The sequence below is a fragment of the Neoarius graeffei genome, chromosome 20 (assembly GCF_027579695.1).
Source record: "Neoarius graeffei isolate fNeoGra1 chromosome 20, fNeoGra1.pri, whole genome shotgun sequence".
In the NCBI taxonomy this organism is placed as follows: Eukaryota; Metazoa; Chordata; class Actinopteri; order Siluriformes; family Ariidae; genus Neoarius; species Neoarius graeffei.
This window is the reverse complement of record NC_083588.1, coordinates 58,434,888-58,457,316: the sequence shown is the minus strand read 5'-3', so window position 1 is coordinate 58,457,316 and position 22,429 is coordinate 58,434,888. Positions and strand designations below refer to the sequence as shown.

The 22,429-nt window shown below is 43.8% G+C and overlaps 1 protein-coding gene across 4 annotated transcripts in view; it reads right to left on the bottom strand.

Annotated features, from left to right (window-relative positions):
* Positions 1 to 22,429, bottom strand: part of srcin1a (SRC kinase signaling inhibitor 1a) — a 128,362-nt gene that overhangs the window by 37,569 nt on the left and 68,364 nt on the right. For all 4 annotated transcript variants that reach the window (XM_060902061.1, XM_060902058.1, XM_060902060.1 and 1 more), the window contains 7 exons: positions 20,344 to 20,501; positions 8,692 to 8,867; positions 7,585 to 7,715; positions 7,283 to 7,430; positions 6,536 to 6,809; positions 5,946 to 6,374; positions 5,722 to 5,874 (listed from right to left, as the gene is read on the bottom strand). In XM_060902061.1, the coding sequence (XP_060758044.1) occupies positions 5,722 to 5,874; positions 5,946 to 6,374; positions 6,536 to 6,809; positions 7,283 to 7,430; positions 7,585 to 7,715; positions 8,692 to 8,867; positions 20,344 to 20,501 (1,469 nt within the window). The remainder of the gene's footprint in view (positions 1 to 5,721; positions 5,875 to 5,945; positions 6,375 to 6,535; positions 6,810 to 7,282; positions 7,431 to 7,584; positions 7,716 to 8,691; positions 8,868 to 20,343; positions 20,502 to 22,429) is intronic.

Genomic DNA, 22,429 nt, shown 5'->3' with positions numbered 1-22,429 from the left:
GAGTGGCCTATGTGACCATTAACCCCCCTTTCCTCAACCTGTCAGTTGAGCCAGTCCACCTACGGTGAAATGTATCAATTTTTTAAAAACCGCGGTAGAAATGAAAAATGGACAGACATCAATTGAGTGGTTGTGCGAAGAGAAAATTAAAAAAAGAGAAAGACTCCAGGCGTGTAGCTGCAATTAAAAATGTTCCAGTGTTAGATCGTTTTTTTATAAAAACATCGACAACTGCTGTCACTACCAGCGCTGAAGCCGAAGCTAGTGAAATCAGCGATGCTAGTGAGGGAGATGGCCCTGCTAGCACTAGCCGGGGAGATGCAACCACAGCCAGTGTCAGCCGAGGGGTCGGCGACGCCGAGGATCCCCTTGAGGAAGATGGGAGCGAGGGAGACCCCGGGGAGGAGGATATGTGCGAAGCCACTTTAAGCCAGGTAGAGATCAGTTCACACCATGGTGACGAGAAGGAAGACGAGGGTGTTATGGATATATTTATTGAGACATACAAATATATGCTGATCATTTTTGAATAAGACATTTCAATATGCCTACATGCATATCGTTGGTTGTTTTCAGTGAATTTGATGGGCTGATGTAGCCTACTTAATACATTTTCAATGAGGAAGAATGACCTTGTTTATGTGTACTATTGTTTACGTATATGCTACTATTTTTGACAGCAAAGGGCAAGGTTTGTGAGTGTGTGCAAGGTGGTAGTGGTGGTGGTGGTGGTGGTGGGGGGGGGGGCACTTGAGGTATAGTGCCCAGGGGCACCGCATTGGCTTAATACGGCACTGGGCGGGGTACACCCTGGACAAGTCGCCAGGTCATCACAGGGCTGACACATAGACACAGACAACCATTCACACTCATATTCACACCTACGGTCAATTTAGAGTCACCAGTTAACCTAACCTGCATGTCTTTGGACTGGGAAACCGGAGCACCCGGAGGAAACCCATGCGGACACGGGGAGAACATGCAAACTCCGCACAGAAAGGCCCTCGTCGGCCACGGGGCTCGAACCCGGACCTTCGTGCTGTGAGGCGACAGCGCTAACCACTACGCCACCGTGCTGCCCCACACTATTATATGAAATGCCTTATTCCGATTGCAGCATTTTCTTTCCATTCGAGTAAAACCAATTGAGGATTTAAAAGCGTGTTGGCCAAATTAATGCCCTGCACACTGTTTACTTGTTGTAGCATAAGAGCTGATATTGATTAATAATAAGACTAATAACAACCTCAAGCGAACATAATCGCACGCAAAACTGTTCACTGCTAATTTCCCAAAGGTTAGTACATCCAGTACACTTCACACTTCTTTGTTCTGAATTTCAAAACCTTAAATGCATAAGAGAGACAAATTCAAGGCCACACTGAGTCAGAAAACGTAGTCCTGGCATTGTGAAGAACCAAAAGACCACCATCAAACCTCCATCACTACTTGAGGAAGTGGATTGACGTGATACGTCTCATTGGTTTTTGCTAAAAGGTCAGCGTGATAACTCTCACTGCACCCTGATCACGGGCTCCGTAGGAGTCTGGCAAAGAGAGAGAGCCAAAAGCACTGCAACATGTGGCACATCCTGCACACTCGCTCAACCAAAAGAGAGCAATCTGCACTGCCTGCTGATGCTAATGAGCCTCGCTGAGAGCATGCAGAAATGTGTGTTTACCCCTGAGCTAAAGGAGCTGACAACTACAAACACCAACAGAGTTCAAGCAGTTGTGTGTGTGTGTGAGAATGTCTGAAAGGCGCAGCAGGTTAGCATCTGGAACATTCCGCTTCTTACATATCCGGCAACCAGAGGCCATAACAGCAACATCTGTGTCATAATGAAACACTTGTGTTTACTTCTGCTTATAGCACACAAAAAAGAAAAAGAATCACAAAGGTACTGTATAAATAAAGAGGGATTACTCTGAAAACTGCTAGCATAGGCACTGGTGACCTTGATCAGTTTAAATAACATGTATAACACATTAACCAGAAACAATGTGAGCTGCGAAACCATTTTATCTCCCTTCATAAAATGACCAGAACAAGGCGTCTCGGTAATTTCTACATGATTTCATGCAAGAAGAAACTGTCATGTATTTTTACACATTAGCTTATAGCAGCAGTGTTTTCCGTTTAGGAAAATACAATGCCATTTATTGTCTTCTTGCCCAAACTGATAATCACATCATCAGTTTTTCTCTGGCTAATCAGACACAAGGTACGCCACCACTCTTGCTGGAGCAGTTGGGGGTTAGGCACCTTGCTCAAGGGCACTTGAGCCAGTTCTGCTGGTTCAGGGACTCAAACCAGTGACCTTTTGGTCCCAAAGCTGTTTCTCTAACCATTTGGCTATGGCTTCCCCATTGTCATTTAGCAAACATGACAACTGGAGCAACTGGCAGGAACAATGTACTCCAACGAAAATGAGTGATGTGTTGAAGGTATATTCAAACTGGATTAGTTTTACTTAAGCTATGGTCAAACTACAGCTTGTGATGCATCGCGATAGGTTAGAGATGAAAATGAGGCGTTATGGTGGCAGTGCATGGCGATATACAGCTGAGCTAAAAGTTGTGGTCACACAGCAGGTCAACACTTGACTGTCACGCCTTCGCACACTTGAGCCTGGCACAGCTCGAACGGCCACGCTCGCTCACAGAGTGTGTTGTGCATGCTCTTGGGACCCAGTCGTTATGGGAAACACCTGATATTGATTTGAGCGCAAATCAGCACATGCAGATAAGGATGCTGTTGTCACAGAGACTTTGTGAAGTATCATCATTATCACGGTCACATTTGTTTCTAGCCATGTTTATGACTCTGCTTTCTGTTTTGCTTTTGGTTTCATTTGTGTTTTGTTACTCTGACCTTGCCTCACGTTTTGTTTTTGTAAATATTACGCCTGCTAATAAATGCTCTTCCTGCACTTACATCTGTCTATCACTGCATACCTGACAGAATACTTCACAATGTTTCTGTGAAAACAGCGTCCTAATACGTGCGTGCTGATTGTGCTCAAATTAGCATCAGGTGTTTCCCATAACAACTGGGTCCCAAGCGTGTGCACAACGCGCTCTGAAGGATCCCCGAATGTAAATGTACTTTTTAAGTCTTGGTGACGGTTAGGCTATCCCGAGCTGCCATGTTGATGAGGCTTCTGCAAGCATTGGGGACATGGATTCGAGACAAATACATCTCAAGAGGCTCGAAGAAGGTTCCCTAAGCTTCGGGAAGTATTCCTAAATCCATCTGTGAGTATTTGTTGCTTAGTTTGCATGCATTGAAATTTTTTGCGACGTTTTTGGCTACTCACGAGGTGGAGACACACCAAAAAAAAAACTTGCGAAGCTCGGAGAACATTCATCGTGCACCCCATGATTGGTGGCGATGCTACCAATTTTTCATTGCCAAGTATTTGCAAACCCATCGCGAGCCATAGTGTGACCGGGACCTTAGAGATTTCCTTTAATGTGATTATGGAACGATTACACTGTATCTTATCTCCTATGAAATGTGCTGGAATAATTCCACATCCTACATACTGTATAGTGTAGATTCCATCTGACCTGATATGTTGGTAAAGATCCCATTATATCCTGTGGGAATAGAGTTTTTACTCCTTTTCTTTAGTATAAAGACACTTCAGGAAGAACGTGACCTATCACCTCCATGGCGAGGATGGATTACTGAAAAGGCCGACCAGGCACAGACCCAGAGGCACAAGCAGTCAGGGAGCCTCCAAAGTCAGAGCCTCCGTATAAAGTTGCTCTTGTTGTTTTAAACTTGCTCAAAAGTCTCTGTGGAGAACTGCATAGAAAGATGACACTTTGAAGATATTCCAAGAAAAAAAAACATCATACAGTGTTTATAACTGAGTTTTCTGTAGGAATTTCTGCAGGCTGAATCCTCTGTTTTCCTGCCATGGTGCAGACTTTGTTGAGCATCCATAAACATCGACTTTATTTCAAGCAGAATTGCATGTTCTATTTTTATATAGAACATGGGGTGGGGGCCTTTTCTGCATCCATTCCCAGGGGTTCATTACTTCTTAAGCCGTCCCTGATTGCCTCCAACCAAACTGAAAGGAGTATTGTCCAAATTTAAAACGCAAAATGAACTAGAAGGGCATTCGGCAGAGTCCATACCTCCACCAAGCCACATATTATCAACATCAAAATCAAATCACTTGAACCTAGGATAATACTAAAGCTGTCCACCAAACTTCATCCAAATCCGTTTACTACTTTTTGAGTTACACTAGGGACAGACACAAAAATCCTGGCTCTGCATAGCTATCTGGATCCTGGATCTGCATACATATCTGGATTTGCATCAAAATCTAATCAATTGTTCTTTGGCCCATGGCTCACATTTCCACCAAATTTCATCCAAATCTGTTCATTAATGTTTGAGTTACGTTGGGAACAGGCACAAAAATCCTTATCTGCACACATATGCGGATTTGCATCAAAATCTAATCAATTATTCCTTGGCCCATGGCTCACCTTTCCTCCAAATTTCATCCAAATCTGTTCACTACTTTTTGAGTTACAATGCAAACAATCAAACAAACAAACAAGCGGAGGCAAACACATAACCTCCTCCAACAAAGTTGGCAGAGGTAAATACAGACCACATTTAAAAAGTGACCTTTCCAGAGGGTTTAGTACAATTATGGCCTACATACAGTACGTTATGGTCATGTGCTCTACTAATGATCAATTGCAACATACATGACCACATGTCTTACAGCAGTAAAGGTACCGGTACGAGGTAGCTACTTGTTTTTGTTGGCATGGTTTGGCACAATTGTCGTCACTCAATACAAAGTTCTTCTGACTGATACCATTTATCCTATGATGAAACATTTCTATCGCAATGGGTGTGGTCTCTTCCAGGATGACCCTGGTCGCTAATGAAGATGAAAATGATGGAAACAACAAACACTATGGCTTTCCTTTCTCACTCACCAGATCTCAACCCAGTTGGACACTTGGGGGGATTTTGGGGTGCATGTAGTAGTATCATCATCAAAACACTGAGATAATATTTTTGGGCAGCATGAACATTCATTTCTCCAGTACTGATCCAAGACTCAATGCTTTTAATTTGTCAAAATAATGTCCCAGTGGACCACTGCAAGCTGGACTAATGTTTAGCATGTCCGCCTCTCAATTGGGAGATCGCAAATTCTACTCCAGGTTGGGTCATACCAAAGACCATCATAAAAGTGGTACCTACTGCCATCTGGCAAGGCATGTTGCAATGCAGATGCGAGAGGGGAGTCAAACTCTCATGGTTACCAGAGGACCAGCCTTCCACTGTAACCCTAGCTGTACAGGCAAGAGACCGAGTGGTATAGAAGCAGAGATTGGCGCCACCTTAAGGGCCTGGTTAGTACTGGGACAGGAGACTGCCTGGGAAGACCAGGTCCTGGCACGGGAAGGACTTTGACTTTGAATGTCCCAGTGACAGTACTGACATTGATGATGCCTCGAGAAAGATTCCCTTAGGCTCTAACCCTAGACCTATGAGTTGGTTTTGTATGCTATGGGTAATATTTATCAATTAAGTTTTTTTAAATTCCATAATTACTTTATTCATGAGGTGCTACTTCATAGTTATTTTGGCATAAAGGCTATGGAACACTAGATATGGGCTGATAGTTGATCGAAATAGATATTTCCTGTCTGTGTTCTGAGGTAATGATTATACCTCTGGTTCGGCAGCAGTCTGCTCGACTTCTCCGTCCTCTCTCTCTCCACCTGCCACTGTGGGGGGTGTGGAGGCAGGCCTGGGAGCTTCCGAGACACTCCTCCTCAACTTCACGTGTGGTTTCTGAATCTCCGTTTCCTCCGATTCCGATTTCTACAAACACACCTGAGTTACAAATGAATAAAGGACTTTATTAAGAAGGTGTTTCTGATGTACTATGTTACCTTCATGCTCTTGGTGGAGGTGATCACCTCTCCACTGCGTGTGGTGAGGCCTGGTGAGGTGGGGAAACTCCTTCGGGGAGGCGGTGGAGGGGGCGATTTGGATGGCTTCTCCGTGCGATACCTCGCCACCGTGAGCTCGTCGGATCCCTTCTTGGAGCCGCCTTCCTTGCTCGAGACCTTGTGTGTGGGATGCTGAGGTTTGTTGGGTTTGTGCTCAGGTGTGGTGTTGGCGCTAGACACAGACTCGCACTGGTTCTGGTTTTGATTCTGATGTTGGTTCTGAACTGGTTTGATCTGTTTAGCAGCAAAGTCCAGATCTGGGATCGCCTTCATGAGCTCGGCCTGGGTTTCCTCCAGAAGTCGGTTAATGTCCTGAGCACTGTACTGGGTTAAACTGGCTCGCTTCTCCTCCCAGTCCCTTTCAGCTGCCTGGAGAGAAACAGAAAGAGCATCACACTCATGGCTGGCTCAGGAATTTGCCAGTGATTCTGTTTTTTTTTTTTTTAATTTAAACGATTTAAAGAATGATGTGTACATTTTATCCATTTAGAGTTACAAGACATTTAGAGTTTGAAGTCGTGCAATTTTACCAGTCTGACTTCCACAGAGGAGGCTTTATCAGCACCTCCCCGGCCCCCAAGCTCCTCCAGGCCCCGCCCCTTCAGCTGCCCTGGCGACAGGTTGCTGTGGGGATTGGTGTGGCCATGAGGGCTCCAGTTAGCCAGGCTGGTCTCGTTGAGGCTGAGTGGTGGGCTGGTGGGAATGTCAAAGTCAGCGTTCTTCCTGTAGTCATCTCCGGTGGTGTGTTTGGGTGAGGGGTTGGAGTACTCCTCCATGTTCTTCCTCACACCCTCGTTCACCTGCCTGACAACACAGTGGAGAAAACAAGCTCCAAAACATGTCCTAAGCTTGAGATCACCTGAAGTGTATAAAAGTAGATAAAAATAATCTGTCCATTATCGTCTTGCAGAAAATGTGTTTTCAGGAAATTAGAAATAATTTGCTGTAGTCAATCATCTTTAATTATTTCTAATTTCTTGAAAACATTTTCTATAAGACAATAATAGGCAGATTATTTTTTAAGTATAATCATAACAACTGTTTTGTGTTGTCCTATTTGTGTGTGTTTCTATGTACTCAGGTGTGTGTGTGTGCACGCACGCAGGTGTGTATGCTTGTGTGTGTGGGTGGTATTTGTGCTCACTGATGTGTATTCAAGTGTGCATGCTTTTGTGTGTGTGTGTGTGCATGCTTGTGTGTGTGGGTGGTATTTGTGCTCACTGATGTGTATTCAAGTGTGCATGTTTTTGTGTGTGTGTGTGTGTGTGTGTGTATACCTCTTGAGCATGGTGAGAGTATCAGTGATGGTTTTGCAGCGTTTGAGCAGAGCGTCCAGTCTGTGTGGCTCCTCCTTTAGGAACTTTACAGCCTCCACCTCCACCCTCAACACCACACGCATTTTACTCTGCAGCCCCGGGAACTGATCTACACACACACACACACACACAGTCCTATGATCCCACTTTATACATATCAACTATGCTCAATGTGATTAGTGCCACTTAACATTAATCAGATTGTTGCTGTTAAGGTGTGTTAGTGCATGGTGTGTTAGTGCATGGTGTGTGTGTGTGCTCACTCTTGAGCTCAGTGAGGGTCTCTCCCAGTCTCCTCAGCACCGTGCTCTTCTCCTCCAGCTCTTGCACTATGATGTGTCTGTGGTTCACTGAGCTCTCCTTCTGGATCTCTTCCACTGACTTCTCCAAATCACTGACCAACACACACACACACACATGCAATCTCACATTAGCGAGAACCATATTAGCACGTTTGTCATGATTGTCAGTTTATGATGGTTGTGTGAGGAGTGAAAGTCAGGGAGATATTCAACCAATGACACATGAGGAAATTTCATGTTTCGCTAAACTGTCGCTTTATACAGAGTTGTAACGTTTACATTTATGTTTACATTTACATACATCGTAAATCTCATCTCATCTCATTATCTCTAGCCGCTTTATCCTGTTCTACAGGGTCGCAGGCGAGCTGGAGCCTATCCCAGCTGACTACGGGCGAAAGGCGGGGTACACCCTGGACAAGTCGCCAGGTCATCACAGGGCTGACACATAGACACAGACAACCATTCACACTCACATTCACACCTACGGTCAATTTAGAGTCACCAGTTAACCTAACCTGCATGTCTTTGGACTGTGGGGGAAACCGGAGCACCCGGAGGAAACCCACGCGGACACGGGGAGAACATGCAAACTCCGCACAGAAAGGCCCTCGCCGGCCCCGGGGCTCGAACCCGGACCTTCTTGCTGTGAGGCGACAGCGCTAACCACTACACCACCGTGCCACCCCTCACAGAGTGCATTACGTATGTAATTCAATTACATCAAATGAATGTTAGCTTCACTTAGATCCACGTAAGTGCCATCAATTAACACCAATATGAGGTGATTCGGCGGCACGTCACAAACACTGATTAATAAAATGTGATTGTTGGGCAATGAACAGATTCGAAGTGTCATTTGACCAGAATTTGAATCAACACACAGAGGTGATGTTACGAGACTAAATGTTGGTCACTTTTCAACATCGAAGTGGAAATAAATGAAACAGGCGTTTATGTTTCTGTAAACAGGAAGTGACTCCCAAGCAGCAAGCAGTTATATGGAATATAATTATATGAATGAACTGACTCACGAATCAAAGCTCAATGATTCGTGACTCGACTCACTGCAGTTGCTGGATAATGAGCTCCTCCTCGTTGAGATATTTGAGTCTTTCCTCCTCCACCAGGAGGCGCTGTCTCTGGAGAGGATCCTCCTGCTTCCTCAGAGCATCACACACTCGCACACTAAGCTCCGCCTCTGTCCGCTTCATCAGAGAGCGCACTGATTCCTGATTCTGCAGCTACACACACACACACAGGCAAGGGGTGAGCAACAATGCACCCATGCATGCGCAGTAACACATACCCAAACAAGTGCGCGCACACACACACACATTATCATACTATTTGCATATTTAAATTAGTTTCTATAACTGAGTAAACCCAGGTATCATGGACATCGTGAATGCGGCTGAGCTGTGAACTGAAACTGAGGTGTGGTGTAAGTGGGCGTGTAGTGGGCGTGCAGCTTTAGCATGTATTTGGTAGATCACCCTGTTGCTTTAATGTCCGCATGCACTTGTGTGAAATATTTCATATTCAAGAGATTAATCATTTCCTTCCTTCATTTTGAATTTTTCAAATTTTTGCAAAAAAATGTTTTTTTGCACACCTCCTTAAGGCTGTTTTTTTTTCTTTCAGGATCAAGACCAAAACAAATTAAAATAATCCTTATTCATGAAAGCCTCTTAGCTACAAGAAGTGTGATTGTTATTTTGAGTTCACGCCTAACTCTCGTACCAGCAGGGATCTGTGTGAGGAATCAGCATCAAAGTGAATGAACAGATTATTACTATTAATTTCTAGTTGCACTGGTTTGTAGTGAACTTCCTTGAATGTTCATTTAAATGTGTAATTTTTATTTTCTTTAATTTGTGTGTGTGTGTGTGTGTGTGTGTGTGTACAATTCTGATGTAAGCACATTCTCAAGCCCTTGTTTTTCTTTTTCGAGTGTTGTCACTGTATAAGCTGTCCATAATAATGTGTGTGTGTGTGTGTGTGTGTATGTGTGTGTCTGGAGTGCATGTGTGCATGCAGGCTTGTCCATGCATCTGTGTACCTGATGGCTTTTGGTGAATATTTTTGCTGCCGCTGAATAATTCATGAACATCGCATATTTTTTTACACACATTCCCATTTTCTCAGGCAGTGTGGCAAGGTCAAAGGTCACGGCTCATTGTTGTATCCACACAGTCACTCAGGGTAATTGGCGAAATCAGCACTGGCTTTTTGTCCTTGCTCTCTGCTTCACAACAATTGACACCAATCATGCTGCTCTCATGCTGTGTGTATTTTACACTTGCTTCTGCTGTTCTGCCTTCTTTCTTCTCTCTCTGAGAGACAGAGAGGCCCTGCCTCCTTCTGACAGACTGGCAGATACAGGGGCTACACCTCCTTCATTGGAACTTACAGGTAGAGAGGCCACGCCTCCTTCACTGGAAATTACAGGTACAGAGGCCATGCCTTCTTCATTGGAACTTACAGGTAGAGAGGCCACGCCTCCTTCACTGGAATCAACAGGTAGAGGTGTCACGCCTCCTTCACTGGAACCAACAGGTACAGAGGCCATGCCTCCGTCAATGGATATGACCGGTATAGAGGCCACGCCTCCTTCACTGGAACTTATAGGTACAGAGGCAATGCCTCCTTCACTGGAACCAACAGGTATAGAGGCCACGCCTCCTTTGCTGGACCTGACAAGTACAGAGGCCACACCTCCTTCACTGGAACCAATGGGTACAGAGGCCACATCTCCTTCATTAGAATCAACAAGTGCAGAGGCCACCCCTCCTTCAATGGAGCCAACAGGTACAGAGGCCATGCTTCCTTCAATGGAGCCAACAGGTACACAGGCCACACCTTGTTGACTGGAATCAACAATTACAGAGGCCACACCTCCTTCAATGGAACTGACAGGTACAGAGGCCACACCTCTTTCATTGGAATCAACAAGTACAGAGGCCACGCCTCTTTCATTGGAATCAACAACTACAGAGGCCACGCCTCCTTCAATGGAACCGAAAGGTACAGAGGCCACACCTCTTTCACTGGAACTAAGAGATACAGAGACCATGCTTCCTTCACTGGAGTCAACAGGTACAGATGTCATGCCCCTTCACTGGAATCGACAGATATACAGGCCACTCCTCCTTCATTGGAATCAACAGGTACAGAAGCCACGCCTCCTTCAATGGACCTGACAGGTACACAGGCCACACCTCCTTCACCGATACTGAAGGTACAGAAACAACACCTTCTTTGTTGCTACTAAAAGCATCAAGACCACACCTCCTTCAGTGGGACTGACTGGTACAGAGGCCACACCTTCACTTATTACTGAAGGCACAGAGACCACACCTCCTTTTCTGCTACTAAAGGCATAGACACCACACCTCCTTCAGCAAGACTGACATGTACAGAAGCCACACCTCCTTCAGTGAGACTTTCAGGTACAGAGGCTACACCTCCTTCACTGATACTAAAGGAAGAGACCATGCCTCCTTCATTGTTACCAAAGGCACAGAGACCACGCCTCTTCCATTGGGACTGACAGGTACAGAGGCTACACCTCATACACTGGCAAAGCAAGAACAGAAACCACGCCTCCTTCCCTGGGTCTGAGAGGTGTGGAGGCCATGCCTCATCCACCTGTAGATCTATTGTGTATATACATACAGATGCAAAAGTTTTGGTTCCCTACATACTGTGTGTGTATACTAGTGCATCTCAAAAAATTAGAATACCATGAAAAAGTTCCTTTTTTCATAATTTAATTCAAAAAGGTAAACTTTTATATTCTATATTCATTACATGTAAAGTGAAATATTTAAAGCCTTTTTTGTTTTAATTTTGATGATTATGGCTTATAGCTCATGAAAATCAGAAATCCAGTATCTCAAATTATTAGAATATTCCCTAAGATCAATCAAAAAAAGGATTTACAGTACAGAAATGTCCAACTTCTGAAAAGTATATTCATTTATACACTCAATGCTTGGTTGGGGCTCCTTTACCATGAATTACTGTATCAATGTGTTGTGGCATGGAGGTGATCAGTCTGTGGCACTGCTGAGGTGTTATTGAAGCCCAGGTTGCTTTGATAGTGGCCTTCAGCGTATCTGTATTTTTGGGTCGGGTGTTTCTCATCTTCCTCTTGACAATACCCCATACATTCTCTATGGGGTTCAGGTCAGGCAAGTTGGCTGGCCAATCAAACACAGTAATATCATGGTCAGCAAACCATTTGGTAGTAGTTTTGGCACTGTGGGTAGGTGCTAAGTCCTGCTGGAAAAGGAAATCAGCATCTCCAAAAAGCTTGTCAGCAGATGGAAGCATGAAGTGCTCTAAAATCTCCTGGTAGATGGCCGTATTGACTTTGGACTTGATAAAATACAGTGGACCAACACCAGCAGATGACATGGCACCCCAAATCATCACAGACTGTGGAAACTTCACACTGGGCTTCAAACACCTTGGATTCTGTGCCTCTCCATTCTTCCTCCAGACTCTAGAACCATGATTTCCAAATTAAATGCAAAATGTACTTTCATCTGAAAAGAGGACTTTGGACCACTGAGCAACAGTCCATTTCTTTCTCTCCTTAGCCCAGATAAGACACTTCTGACATTGTCTCTGGCTCAGGAGTAGCTTGATATTAGGAATGCGAAAGTTGTATCCCCTTTCTTGAAGATGTCTGTTCGTGATGGGTCTTGATACACTGACACCAGCCTCAGTCCACTCCTTGTGAAGCTCTCCCAAGTTCTTGAATCAACTTTTCTTGACAATCCTCTCAAGACTGCGGCCATCCCTGTTGCTTGTGCACCTTTTCCAGCCACCCTTTTCAGCAATGACCTTTTGTGGCTTACCCTCCTTGTGGAGGAAGAATGGAGATACTCGGACTTCCTGGTTTACGCACTTCCTGCTTCCTGAGTTGTTCGCGCCGAGTCCTTTTTTCCCGCGAGTGCCGGCGTTAATTACTAATCCTTTTTTAACTTTTTTTCTACAAATAAATTTCCAGTATCCTCTTCATTTTTATGGTACTGTCGCTTTCATTTTTGTACTTTTCACTTTCGCTTTCCTTTTTCCGGTTTTTTTCCCGGTTTTTTCTCTTTCTTTTTTCGGAAGAACGCCGAGACCGGAAGCTTTCTTTTTCTCTCCTCCTGTGTAAAGACCACAAGCGGAGGCCATCCACATCTGATCTGCTTTAATATCAACAGATCTTCATTTAAGGTACGTGAATCTTTTCATCATGGTACACCTTCAGCTTGCTCAGTGTGCTGAGTGCAGGATGTTTAGTCATTCTTCCTCCGTCACTAGCGATAGCTTTATTAGCTTTATTTGTGATAAGTGCAGATTAGTTAGCTCTCTGACGGAGAAGATTACAGTGCTAGAAGCGCGTGTCCAGGCTTTAGAGCAGGTTAGTGAGCGTGAGAACAGTGTAGTTTCTGTTAGGGAAAGTCTGGACGCCCTAGGTGGAGTTAGCAATCTCCCAACTCCGGCATTAGAGCCTTTACAGCGGGGCGAATGGGTGACGGCTCGGCGGCATAAGCGTAGAGCCAAAGCTACCGCTGAGGCTCGCCCACGGGAGCACCACTCCTCTCCGCGTCACATGTTGAACAGGTTTGCTCTCCTTAGTGATGCACCCACTGAGAAACCTGAAAGAGCTCTGGTTATAGGGGACTCTATCATATGGCACGTGAAATTAGCTCAGCCTTTAGGGGCACCAGCAGCTTTAGTCAGGTGTATACCGGGAGCCAGGGCGCCGGACATAGCAGGTAATCTTAGGGTCCTAGGCAAGCACAGGTTCTCAAAGATAGTTATCCATGCAGGAGCTAATGATCTACGCCTTCGTCAGTCTGAGGTTACTAAGAGTAACTTTGTAGAGGTGTTTAAATTAGCGAAGGCGATGTCCGATGCTGTAGTATGATCTGGCCCCATCCCAATGCGGCGTGGCGATGTAGCTTACAGCAGGTTACGGTCGCTGAACTGCTGGCTGTCCAGGTGGTGCTCTGAAAACAGTGTGGGCTTTATAGTAGATAATTGGGCTAATTTTGAGGGCACTGCTGGCCTGTTAGGGCGGGATGGTATCCATCCCACTCGGGAAGGTGCTGCTCTCATTTCCTGCAGCATAGGTCATCGTCTCAGAACAGGCCTAGTTAATTTCTGACAATCCAGAGCCAAGGCCAGGGAGCAGACGAACAGGCTAAACCGACTGTCTGCTAGCTGCACAGAGTCGTCACTCAGGGCCCACTACATCGAGACTGTGTCTGTTCCCCGAGCTCAACAAAAAGGTAGAAATTTTCAGAGAGTTTGTTCCAGTAACCTAATCAATATAAAATTAGATCATACTGACTGTACAGCTGCTGCCAGCACCTTTGATCTAAAGGTGGGGCTATTAAATATTAGATCTCTTACATCTAAAGCGCTAATGGTTAATGAACTCATTACTGATCAGGAGTTTAATGTACTGTGTTTAACAGAAACATGGATTAAGCCAAATGAATACATAGCATTAAATGAAGCGAGTCCTCCTGGATACAGTTATATACACCAGCCTCGTCTAACTAGCAGAGAAGGAGGCGTCGCGGTTATTTATAATGATTATCTAGGTGTAACACAAAAACCTGGTTATAAATTTAATACATTTTAAGTTCTTCATACTCATATAATGTATGTAGCCTCGAAAAATAAGTCTACCCAGTTAATTCCATTGTTTATTATTTACAGGCCCCCGGGGCCATATTCTGAGTTTCTTTCTGAATTTGCAGATTTTATCTCTGATCTGGTTATTTCCTTAGACAAAGCTTTAGTTGTCGGAGATTTTAATATTCACTTTGATAACCCAGAAGACCCTTTAAAAACAGCGTTTGTGTCCATCTTAGATTCAGTCGGGATTAATCAGAATGTCATAGGACCGACCCATAATGGTGGTCACACCCTTGATCTAATACTAACATTCAGATTAAACGTAGACAATATAGTCACACTTCCACAGTCTGAAGTTATCTCAGATCATTGTCTCATCTCATTCAAAATATGTCTGAGTAATAATATATGCACCTCACCACGCTACTGTATTAAACGTACTTTCACGTCAATTACTGCACAGAGCTTTATAAATGATCTCCCAGAGCTGTCAACTTTGATTGGGTCACTGTCAGCCCCTGCAGAACTTGATCAGGCAACTGAATGCTTAGAGTCAACGTTCCGCCATACTTTAGATAATGTAGCTCCTCTAAAAAGGAAAATGGTCAGAGACAAAAAATTAGCACCCTGGTATAATGATGACACTCGCACATTAAAACAGACCACTCGAAAATTGGAACGTAAATGGCGTCAAACAAAATAGGTAGTGTTCAAATTAGCTTGGAAGGAGAGCTTCCTGAAGTATAGAAAAGCTCTTAGTGCTGCGAGATCAACATATCTCTCCTCCCTAATAGAAGATAACAAAAATAATCCTAGATTCCTATTTAATACTGTAGCAAAATTAACCAGGAATAAGTCCACTATAGACACATGCACACCTGCAGTATGTAGTAGCAATGACTTCATGAATTTTTTTAATGACAAAATTGAGAATATCGGACAAAAAATTCAAACTACTAATTTAAGGTTAGACAATGAAAGTGACCTTGTAGTTAACAATATAACTGTATCAGATCATCAGTTAGAATGTTTTACTCCCCTAAAAGAAACTGAATTACTTTCATTAATCTCTACATCAAAAGCCTCAACTTGCGTACTAGATCCCTTACCGACACATCTATTCAAACAGATAATGCCTGGAGTAATTGAACCGCTTCTAAAAATAATAAATTCTTCTCTTATGATTGGCTATGTACCCAAATCCTTTAAACTAGCAGTGATCAAACCCCTGATTAAAAAACCTGACCTTGATCCCTGTCAGCTGTCCAATTATCGGCCAATATCAAACCTCCCCTTTATCTCCAAGATCCTTGAAAAAGCTGTGGCACAGCAGTTATACTCATATTTACATAGGAATAACATCCATGAAATGTATCAGTCAGGATTTAGACCTCATCATAGCACAGAGACAGCACTGGTTAAAGTAGTAAACGACCTACTGTTGGCGTCTGATCAGGGCTGTGTCTCGCTACTTGTGTTGCTTGACCTTAGTGCAGCATTTGATACCATTGATCATTCCATTCTTCTGGATAGACTAGAAAATGTTGTGGGAGTTAAGGGAATGGCCCTCTCTTGGCTCAGGTCTTATCTAACTGATCGTTATCAGTATGTTGATATAAATGGTGATATTTCTAGACATACCGAGGTAAAGTTTGGTGTTCCACAAGGTTCTGTCTTGGGTCCACTGCTTTTTTCTCTATATATGTTACCTCTGGGCGATATTATTCGTAAACATTGTATTAGTTTCCACTGTTATGCTGATGACACACAGTTGTATGTCTCTGCAAAACCTGATGAGAGACACCAGCTTAATAGAATTGAGGAATGTGTTAAGGACATTAGACACTGGATGCTTATTAATTTCCTTCTGCTTAACTCTGACAAGACTGAAGTACTTGTGCTAGGACCACATACAGCTAGAAGTAAGTTTTCTGATTACACAGTAACTCTGGATGGCCTTTCTGTTTCTTCACATGCAGCAGTAAAAGACCTCGGAGTGATTATTGACCCCAGTCTTTCGTTCGAAACTCACATTCATCTGAGAAATATTGCAAAGATAAGAAATTTAATGTCATTGCATGATGCAGAAAAATTAGTCCATGCTTTCGTTACCTCCAGGTTGGATTATTGTAATGCCTTACTGTCTGGATGTTCCAATAAGTGCATAAACAAGCTCCAGTTAGTTCAAAATGCAGCAGCAAGAGTCCTTACTAGAACTAGAAAATATGACCACATCACGCCTGTCTTATCCACACTGCATTGGCTCCCAATCAAATTTCGTATTGATTATAAAATACTACTATTGACCTTTAAAGCACTAAATGGTCTCGCACCACAGTACCTGAGTGAACTTCTGCTCCTCTACGACCTGCCACGCCTACTTAGATCAAAAGGTGCAGGCTATCTGCTGGTACCTCGTATAGTGAAGGCTACATCAGGGGGCAGAGCCTTTTCTTACAAAGCCCCACAGTTATGGAACAGCCTTCCAAGTAGTGTTCGGGAATCAGACACAGTCTCAGCATTTAAGTCTAGGCTGAAAACATATCTGTTTAGTCAAGCCTTTTGTTAATGGTGTTTATGAGGTAAAGGAGTAGATCTGGAGGGTCCTCAGACATAGTGTTTTGGTAAACTGGGATGTATGGATGCTGTCAGTCCCCACTCGCTTGCTCACTCGAGTTTATTGATGGTGTAGTGGCTGGCTGCTTTATGTCCCGGGGCTCCCTCATGCCTGTGTTACCTTCTGGCTCTCTCCTTTTAGTTATGCTGTCATAGTTAGTTGCCGGAGTCCCTGCTTGTACTCGGTGCAATATGTATACTGCTCCTACTTATTCAGGTGACATTGGGCATACCTAACAACCTGTGTTTTCTTTCCCTCCCCCCCCACCCCAAATCTGTCCCTCTGAGTTACATGGAGTCAACAGGAAATCTTTTGGTGGAGACGGTTGAGACCTCGACTGGCTATCGTAGCCTGCAGGGAATCGGCCGTCAGACATTCTGTCGCATGTCCCAGACCCGGTGAAATGTAACTGAATTGTCTTGGCCAGCCCTAAGGGTCCCATCTGCATCTCATCATTGCTGAGGAGTGTGCTCCCATCACCCAATCAAGCATCCAGCCAGAGCAGGTCATGATATTTTTTACCATATTAACATGCCATTGTTGTGTGTTATGCCTGATGTAAAGACTCTCGTCTCTGCGAGCCTACCACACAGATTTAATACTTGTCATTTTTAGGGCATACCTAACAACCTGTGTTTTCTTTCTCTCTCTCCCCCCCAATCTGTCCCTCTGAGTTACATGTTGATCCTGGGATTGAGATGCTGGCCTCTTCTGCCCCTCGGACCTGCTTGATCCATCCTGGTGCCCTGTGTCTGGTCGGAGTTTTATCACACCGCTCCTGTGAAGGACGGCCCCATGAGGACAGTTGAGGGTTATACCTGTTAAAACTGTTAATATTATAGTCAGGCTGTCTGTTGTTGCCCAAATGAGGATGGGTTCCCTTTTGAGTCTGGTTCCTCTCGAGGTTTCTTCCTCATGTCGTCTGAGGGAGTTTTTCCTTGCCACCGTCACCACAGCCTTGCTCATTGGGGATAGATTAGGGATAAAATTAGCTCATGTTTTAAGTCGTTCAAATTCTGTAAAGCTGCTTTGCGACAATGTTTATTGTTAAAAGCGCTATACAAATAAACTTGATTTGATTTGATCATCTTCTGGACAACAGTCAAGTCAGCAGTCTTCCCCATGATTGTGGTTGTGTGTACTGAACTAGACCGAGAGATACACTGTGTTCATACTGTTTTACTCAAACTCGAAATGAAATATTCTAATATTTTGAGATGGGTTTTATGTTTTTGTACTGTATGCCATACTGATTAAAATTAAAATAGAAAAATGCTTGAAACATTTTAGTTTATGTGTAATGAGTCTATAATATATAACATTTTCACTTTCTTAAATAACTGATGGAAAATATTGAACTTTTTCACAATATTCAAATTTTTTGAGATGCACTAGTATAGTGGCTGTGTGTTTTGGTTTTGTTAGATCTAGTTCTTATAAATACTTATTAGGAGTTCTGAAATTTAGAAATGAAAAACGCCTTCTGGATTTAGGCCACACCCACTTCTGGTTTAAATCCAAATCCAGATAGAGATATTTGGAGTGCTAAAGTAATACAGACAGTGGCATGGAATTATATTACTATACGAAAATAAATACTGAGGCAACCAAACCAAAGTCGAGCCTATACACAAAGATGGTTGCTTTTCAAAACAACACAACTCCTCCACAGTGTCAGGAGGACATTAGGTCCCCACAGAGACAGCAGCACAATAGAAATGAACCCCCACTCCGCTTCCACCCACACTTTTTCTTTTACTGTCCAAATCTTCCAGCTTTGTGAACTCTCAGTAAACTCTCAGCGTGTGGTTGAATGTTCTGTCTGCTGCTTGTTCTGTCTGTGGGTTTTATCTGATTTGACGAGCCTTGACGGAGAGAGAGAGATTTTTGGGATGACGGCTCTGCATCTGGAGGTTCAATCACCGACCACTGATTTCTTGTGTTCAGAAAGACCTCAATGTGTCATAAACGTTCAAGACCTGTTTCAGATTTTCTTGCTTCAGATTTTTTGTCTTTACTGTACTTCTACCCTGTAGTACTATCACGACCAAAGTTTTATGGCCCTTTTCCACTACCCTTTTTCAGCTCACTTCAGCTCACTTCAGCCCGACATGGCTCGCGTTTTGACTGCCTCAGAGCAGCACGACTCAGCTCGCTTCAGCCTTACTTAGCACCCAAAACTCGCACGGTTTTGGAGTGGGGCTGAAGCGGGCCAAACTGAGCCGAGTGGGGCTAGGGCGTGAGGAGACACTCCCCTGTGCACTGATTGGTGAGGAGGAGTGTCCTCACACACCCACACACGCCCCGCGAGCACGCTGGGATCTGTAAACACCGTAAACCCGGAAGAAGAATAATTACGAATTACGAGAATTTCTGAAGCCTCATGTGCCTCGCCTCATCTATACGCTCTTGCCAGTATCTGTTGGCGTTGTCGGTGACAACAAGCCACAGCACCAAGACCAGCAACACTAACGACTCCATGTCCTCCATGTTTATTGTTTACTATCCGGGTCGTGAGACTACCGCTTAAAAGATCACTGATGTCACTGTTTGCGCCGCCTAACGACATCACGTGACGTCCACCCACTTTCGCTAACTCCACCCAATGTGTCCACCCACTTCCAGCCAGCACGGTTCAGCGCGGTTGTAGTCGAAATGCAACTCCAACAGCCCCACTCAGCTCGACTCAGCCCAACTCAGCACGGCACGGCTCAGCCCAACTCAGCCGCGTTGGTAGTGGAAAAGCGGCATTAGTCGAGCATTCAGTAAGGACTTGGTGGTGTGCTGTTATAGGAAAATCAATAACAACGTGGCATCGTGCAGCCCAATATGAAATGATTACAGTATTTTCCAATAACAGTTTGACCCAAAGTGTTTTATTCTTCTTATTCCATAGCAATTTGCCAACACTGACCGCTGACTCTTACTGACACTGGAGACTCCTTCCAAAATTGTTCACCAAACATCTCCTTACTAATAAATGTCACAATTTCAACTATTTCAATCAACCAATCAGATTTGAGAATTCACAGCGCTGTAGTGTAAGCTATTAGAAAAGAAAGAAAGAAAGAAAGCTATATTAGTAAGTTCTTGTGAGGAACATCTCATCCACTCTGGTTTTGTTCAATGTGAGAGTCAAATTGACAAATTGAATCATTTATGAATATGGTTCAGGAATCGGTTAAATCCATTTCAGGAGATCAGTGGACAGGTTTGGTTACTAGTCAGTGGTCCATCTGCTTATTTGCTGATGCTAGATTCAGTCAGCTTTGGATCCAGTGAGTTTAAATGTGAAGCCCTTCAGCAAGAACTGAACAACATGAATGAGTCAAATACTGATTTGTTCGTTCAGCTTAATGACTCATTCACCTTAGTGACTCATTGAAAATGGGAAAATTGTGTGAGAGAGAGAGAGAGAGAGAGAGAGACAGAGAGAGAGAGAGTGTGTGTGTTACCTGCATCTTGCGGAGCTGGGCGAGCTGCTTGCGCAGGTCGGTGGCGTTCTGCTTGAGCTCATGTAGGTGGAGCTGCATCTGGAGTTTGGACACAGTGGAGGTGTGTGGGCTCGCAGGCGGAGGAGGCATCAGGGCCAGCGGCGCCGACGGGGTCAGAGCTAAGGAGCAAAGATCATGGAGTCAAAGGTCCAAAGTACATAAGCACCAAAGCCTACACACCTAACTGTGTTGAGGCACACAGACATGCCACTTTGGTCTACACCTGCCACCACCATGTAATCCCTCTGTCTCTCTCACACACAAGCACACACACACTGAGCAGGGCACAGTCTCCTCCAGAGTCCATTCAATTTGACTGAGCATGCCATTAGTGTGGATTTAATTTAGGAGAACCTGCATTCTCTCGGGTTCTAAACACTGGGAATCAGAGACAGGTAAAAAAAAAAAAAAAACCCAAAACCAAAAGACGTGAATACACAATCCTCCACACAGACACACACACTGAAATGACAGTTTATTAGGTTCACTTTCCATGGAGGCCACTTTATACATATACAATTACTAACTAATTGTATTAGGCATACTAAGCTGTGCAAAAGTATTGGCACCGTCACCCCACTACCCTATTCATCAATGGACCGTGACTACAAGGGCAGACAATATTTCTTATACAGGGATTTAAAATCCAAAATGCTTTTGTGTCGATTGCATTTCACTGACATTGAGTTTCTCAATTACAATGCAATTTTTCAATCTCAGTGCATCATTTCTTCCCCAATACTTGGTTACGTGGCTCCTCATGAACCAATGGTGTGTTAGCGTTGTCAAATTTTAGCGCAGTTTTCTATTATTCCATCATTCTACCCCTGTCTATCATTTTTCTTGCAGTATCTTGTAATAGATCAGCTTGGGTTTTTGAACACTTCATGTAGAGCAGGGGTTCTCAACCTTTTCTGCTTCGACGCCCACCTATTCATACTTGCAACGAGTCAGAGCCCATTAAAAAAGATCCCCAATTATTTTGGCTCATCTATTCTATTAGAATCTAATAACCTATTGTAAAGTGTATTAATGGGATGCAACATCACTCCCTGTTCCAGATGGGAGTCCAGGAATTAAATAGATGCAATAAAAACAAACTGTTTAATTGTAGGTCTTGTATTTAAAACTGTATGGATGTGCCAGAAGCCAAATCCTGCATGCAGGGCATTCTCACTCAAAAAGGATTAATGATCCAAAAGTGGAGTCTGGTCCATTAACACAAGAACTTACTGCCATGTCTGTGTTCAGCAAACAAGCAAGTTATTAAAACCAAGAAGTGGATACAGAAACCACTCAATGGGATTAGATCCTTACATGCTAACAAAGAAGGATTTTTCCGATGAAAGAAAATTTACGAGCTAAATTTGACATTAGTAGAATAAATTTTGATCCTATTGTAGCTGTAAATAAATACAAAGACAATAGTTATGCAAACTATTAATTAACTTAACGTGAAGAGAATTAACAGATTTAATTTTTTTAAAGATTGTGTATATTTTTAGTTTTTGTAATTATTTGTATCTGTACATGCATGACCTCACCAGCTCTGTTGATCATCTCATCTCATTATCTGTAGCCGCTTTATCCTGTTCTACAGGGTCGCAGGCAAGCCGGAGCCTATCCCAGCTGACTACAGGCGAAAGGCGGGGTACACCCTGGACAAGTCGCCAGATCATCACAGGGCTGACACATAGACACAGACAACCATTCACACTCACATTCACACCTACGGTCAATTTAGAGTCACCAGTTAACCTAACCTGCATGTCTTTGGACTGTGGGGGAAACCAGAGCACCCGGAGGAAACCCACGTGGACATGGGGAGAACATGCAAACTCCACACAGAAAGGCCCTCACCGGCCACGGGGCTCAAACCCAGACCTTCTTGCTGTGAGGCGACAGCACTAACCACTACACCACCGTGCTACCCTCTGTTGATCATCTTATCTTTAAATAAAGTCATTCATTCATTATGAGTTGGAAAATTATCCATCCATTGAGTTCCCTGACATCTCAAACTACCTGGTGCTGCAGTGCAAACATC